Below are 4,854 nucleotides of genomic sequence, written 5' to 3' on the forward strand. Positions count from 1 at the left end.
TCTCTTTTTAAGGTTTTATTTATTTATTTGACAGACAGAAATCACAAGTAGGCAGAGAGGCAGGCAGAGAGAAAGTAGGAAGCTGGTTCGCTGCTGAGCAGAGAGCCCGACGCGGGGCTCCATCCCAGGACCCCGGGACCACGACCCTCGCCGAAGGCAGAGGCTTTAAAACCCACTGAGCCACCCAGGCGCCCCTGTTTTCTCTCTCTCCTAAGTAAATAAATAAAATCTTGAAAAAATACATTTAAAACAAAAGAGAAAACGACACAGAAGAATCCGTCCCTTGAAGGGCACCTTGGTGGCTCAGCCAATTAAGGGACCAACTCTTGGGGTGCCAGGAGCCTGCTTCCTCCTTTCTCTCTGCCTGCCTTTCTGCCTACTTGTGATCTCTCTCTGTGTTGAATAAATAAAATCTTTTTTAAAAAACCAAAGGGGACCAACTCATGTTTTCAGCTAAGGTCGTGGTCTCATGAGTCTTGAGATCAAGCCCCGCATGGGGTGGTGGGGGGGGTCTGTGCTCAGCAGGGAGTCTGCTTGAAGATTCTCGCCCTGTCTCCTCCCCCACTTGCGCTCATGCATGCGCAAGCGTGCTTTCTCTCTAATAAACAAATCTTAAAAAACCCCCCAAACCCTCCTTTAATTCCACATCCCTCTGATCATTTTATTGCTCTGCTCCCTTTACAGTGCAAGTCCCCGAAAGAGCTGGCATGCTCCCGCTCTCCACTCCCACTGCCACTCCCTCTGCGCCCACTCCAGGCACTCATGGAAACCCCTTGTCCCCAGTGACCTCCACATTGCCAAGTCCAGCACGCTGCCCTCGGGCTTCATTTTACGAGCGTCTCCAGAGCATCGGAGACCCCGAAATGCTTTCCGTGCAGGCCTCCCAGGCCCGCCCCTCTGGACTTTCCTCCAGCCTGCCACCCCCAGTCTCCTCCTCCCCCGCCTCTAAGCACAGAAGGTGCAGGCCTGTCCTTGGACACTTCTCATCTCCATCTGTACCCACTCAGGTAACCTCATCCACATTCAGGGCTTTAAATGCCATCTAAAACACGCCCGCAGAGCTCCCCAGAACTCCAGACTTGCATATCCACCACCTACTCTCCCCAGCTCTGCTTGGGTGTCAGGCACAAACTCCCGACTCCCCAGCCCCACCCCCCACGCCTCCGCCAGGTCTTTCCTATCTCAGTCATGGGAACTCTGGCTTTCCAGCTGCTCGGGCCAAAGGTGTTGGAGTTCTCCCTGGCTTGTCTCTCTCGGACCCACAGCCGACCGGTCTCCCCATCCTGGCCCCAGTCACCAACAGCGCTCTCAGGGCCGACCCCAAAAGCCTCCCAAGCGGTGTTGCTGCCTCTTCTTCCCCCAGCCCCACAATCTGTTCTCCACCGACAGCCAGAGTGATGTTTTCAACACATAAGCTTGATTATGTCATTTATTGGCTTAAAACCCACCAGTGTCTTCCTGTCTCACTCGGATTAAAAGCTAGATTCCTTCTCTCAGCCTGCCTGCAAGGCCCAGTGGGAACAGCCTGCTACCTCTCCGGCCTCATTTCCCGCCGTCCTCCTCTTGCCTCCGTCTGCGCCCTGGCTGCGTGGCCTCCGTGCTGCTCCTGGACCAGGACGCACACGCTCCTGTCTTGGGACATGTGCTTGCTATTCTTCTGTCCAGAGCGCCCCTGTAGGTGCAGGGCCCGTTCCTGTGCTTCGTTCAGGTCTCCGCTGAAATGCCACCCTGTTGGAGAGCTTCCCTGATCAACCTCTTGAAGCACCCCGGGCCTTCTTTGACCTCTAACCCTCACTTTGCCTACCACTTAATATTTACCTGTATGTCTTCTTTATCTCCTCACCGCTAACACCACCCGAGAGGACCTCTAGAGCCCGGGATACAGCAGGTGCTCAGCCGATGAGCTGGGGCCCGGGTGTAGACGGGCAGATCCCGGCCTCTCATCCCCACGTCCCTGCGGGTGCCGCCAAGCAGCCCCACGCAGCTCCTCCGGGCTTCAGGCCCCCTCCCTATAAAATCTACCTTGAGTGCCCTTTAGGGCACTAAAGATGATTCATTTACAGTGATTGAGGCACAGGCAGTGCCCAGGACAGTGGGGGCTGAAGAGGCCACGTGGCGGCTCTGTGGGCCCGTCCCCAAGGAGTTAACAGTGGTGCTGTCTCTGTCTGCTCGGGATGGAGGGCTAGCACAGAAACACAGGGTGAGGAGCACTGACTCCATTCTCCATGTCAGACCATCCCAGGGTCCCCTAATCATTGTTTCGGCCGCACCCAGTCCCCACCAGAGCCCATCAGATGATGGCCATCTCGGAGCAGGACCTCCTCAATGCTGCTTTGGATCCAGGTGGCCTCGATGTGGGAAGCAGAGGTCCTTTCCGGGAATGTGTAGGTCTGGACTTTATAAGGCTTGTGTGGATCCTCCTCTGACAAAGGACCCATTTTTGTGAGGTGGGCCACACTGGGCAGGCTGGTGGCTCTGTCAGGGAGGTTTTCTCTGGCTGGTCCCTCCAGTTGGCTCAAGAGTAGTTTCCCTGTAGACCACCAGGAGGCGCCAGAGGCTGATGGGCTCTAATGAGGACTCGTCCCAGGGTCTAGGAAGGCGTCTTTCTTCCGTCTCAGGTGTAGGGTTGGGCCGCGGAGGGACGGCGGAGCGCTGGTTCTCTCTCACCTATCAACTTGCTGGTTGCTGCCAGCCCACGCAGGGCCACATTAAGGGACTGAAGGTCAGGCTTCCAGACTCCGTGTTCTTTATTGATAAGCGTTAGTGAACCCCTTGCCAGTTCTGCCCTCAAGATTCCCAGCCTTAGGTGGGGAGTGCATCTTTGCCTTAGATCCTGTCTGACTGTGTCCAGGGCTGTGCCTATTTGCCACACTATTCCCAGGACCACAGGATTTGTGGTCAGGGAGGAGTGTAGCAGGCATCTGAAAGGTCATGGCCAGGTCCTTGTCCTCAAGACCACCCTCCCTGTTGGAAGTGCAAGCTTCAGCTGAGTTGGCCCTCAGAGGGGGCTCCAGGAGCCTGCTGGTTAGAGGGAGGCCTGAGCCTCCGAGACCTCCAGATTCAGCCTCTTTTCTCTCTGAGGCTCTTTCCTGCTAAAGGTTCTTCACAGCAGAACTGAGTCAAGGGGGCACCAACTGGCTGTCACTTGTGTCTTGAGGCTCTGGGAGAGCGGGCAGGAGGTCTTAGGTGGTACCTCAAAGAGGATAGAGATGCCAGAGGCTGTACAAGGGGAGGAGGTGGGGAGGAAGGGAGGAGCCAGAGAGTCAGTTAAGTCCTTGGTCAGGTTTCACCAGCCCCAATTCTTGGCCATGGCCTATAGTCACTGACCAACCCCTCTGTCCTAAATAGATAGTCCCTAGGGCCCTGGGTGCACCCTTCCCCCACAATTAGCTCAGTGGTAGGGATTATTAAAGCAATCTTCGGCCTTCCTGAGCCAGGCACCCTAGAGAACCTTCTTGCCTGTTTAGCAAGCCCCCAAAGCCTGCATCCATTTATTCCTCGAGCCAGAGCAGCCCCCACCCCAGGGGCCAGTAGGCCGGTGGTGCCTGATGGAAACCTTGGCTCCCCTGTGAGCCCTCCCTGGTCTGTCTCTGACCTGAACTGGAAGCGGGGATCTCCAGGGTGGGTCTGTAGCACCTGACGCACTTCTGGGGGCGGCTCCAAGCCCATCTGCTCCGCCCGATGCCAGCGCTGCAGCCGTGTGATCCCTGCCAGGGTGGGAAGAAGACGACTCTGGCACCTCAGGGCAGTGGGGAAGAGTTCAGGCTAGACAGTGTGTGTGGAGGGGTGTGTCGGAACCTCCACGCCCCCTAGTTTCAGGAGACAGTGGCCGAGAGGGTCAGGCAGGGGCTTGGGTTGCCTTGGGGACGTGCGGGTGACAGGACTGTCCCCAGGATGTGTTCTTGGGGCCTGAGAGGGTTCTCACCTGTGCAGGGCCCGTACTGCCAGGCGAGATCGAACTGCCTCAGCAGCTCCAGCTCTGCTTCATCCACGCTCGGGGGCTGGGGCTCTTCCCCTGCAATGACACGCGGCTCCTCAGGCCAGTCCCCTGCCCCTCGCCTCACAGCAGCCCCACTGCTCCCCGGCCCTCACCACCCCTTTGCCTCTGCCGGCCACTGCCAGGCCTGGAGTAGGAAGTAGACGACATACTTCACTTCCTCTTCCATTGCCCACGTCCGCCCGCGTCCTCTCATGCCCCTCGGCGCCTCCACTGCTCCCGCCCCCCCACACACATAAGAGACCTAGCTCTGGTGCCAGCTCCCCCTTGCTGTGCCCAACGGGGCCCTCCCTCCTCTTCACTACATGGTAGGAGTCGGTGATGAGCCGCTTCCGGCCCATGGCGGCCACCCAGGCAGGCAGAGAAGGAGGCGACTGCGGGGAAGGAGAGAGACAGGCCAGCGGGCACGAGAGAGACAGCTGCTGAGAGAGAGAGAGAAGAGGGCTGGGGCCAGAGAGCGAGCCTGGGGCCAGCGACAGGCAGACAGGGTGACCCAGACAAGCGGAGAGGAAGTCCGCGGGTTCCAGGGAATGACGCCCGTCCCCCACCCCCACAAGCGCACAAACATCAAAGACCTAGACCAATGGTTGGCCGCCTCCGTGGGGCGGGGCCCGACTCCAGCCAATGGCAGGCGGCGAAGGCAGAGGGGGCGGGGCAGCGGCTGCAGCTGTGTTCTGGGGAGAAGGGGTGAGGCTGGGGTGGGGGACCTGTCAAGATGCCCCAGACTGCACCACCTCCCCCTACCCCCCTCCTCCCCATTGGTCTGCAGTGGGTCCCGGGGGACTTCTAGAGCGTTATCCTCAGCCTCTCACTTCCCGTTTTCCCTTCCTAGGCAAATGTTCTTTTCAGCCTCAGTA

At 58.3% G+C, this 4,854-nt stretch overlaps 1 protein-coding gene across 2 annotated transcripts; it reads right to left on the bottom strand.

Moving 5' to 3' along the window:
• Nucleotides 1–1,395: 1,395 nt before the first annotated feature.
• On the bottom strand, nucleotides 1,396–4,554 carry POLD4 (DNA polymerase delta 4, accessory subunit). 2 transcript variants are annotated; one of them, XM_032357612.1, is made up of 4 exons: nucleotides 4,242–4,554; nucleotides 3,926–4,015; nucleotides 3,596–3,707; nucleotides 1,396–1,728 (listed from the first exon to the last, which is right to left on the bottom strand). In XM_032357612.1, exons 1-4 carry the CDS (start codon nucleotides 4,336–4,338, stop codon nucleotides 1,650–1,652), a joined length of 378 nt encoding a protein of 125 aa, XP_032213503.1. In that variant the 5' UTR covers nucleotides 4,339–4,554; the 3' UTR covers nucleotides 1,396–1,649. The 2 variants fall into 2 exon arrangements, with proteins under 2 accessions (XP_032213503.1, XP_032213502.1); XM_032357611.1 differs by having other exon boundaries at nucleotides 1,412–3,219; nucleotides 4,242–4,440.
• Nucleotides 4,555–4,854: the final 300 nt, after the last annotated feature.

The sequence above is a fragment of the Mustela erminea genome, chromosome 9 (genome assembly GCF_009829155.1).
Source record: "Mustela erminea isolate mMusErm1 chromosome 9, mMusErm1.Pri, whole genome shotgun sequence".
In the NCBI taxonomy this organism is placed as follows: domain Eukaryota; kingdom Metazoa; phylum Chordata; class Mammalia; order Carnivora; family Mustelidae; genus Mustela; species Mustela erminea.

Coding starts and splice junctions, on each gene's coding strand:
- POLD4 (XM_032357612.1), bottom strand. CDS start 4,338: ATGGGCCGGAAGCGGCTCATCACCGACTCCTACCATGTAGTGAAGAGG. Junction 3,708..3,925: donor GCAGTACGGGCCCTGCACAG/GTGAGAACCCTC, acceptor CCACCCTGGCAG/GGATCACACGGCTGCAGCGC. Junction 1,729..3,595: donor GATCCCCGCTTCCAGTTCAG/GTCAGAGACAGA, acceptor GCTCTCCAACAG/GGTGGCATTTCAGCGGAGAC.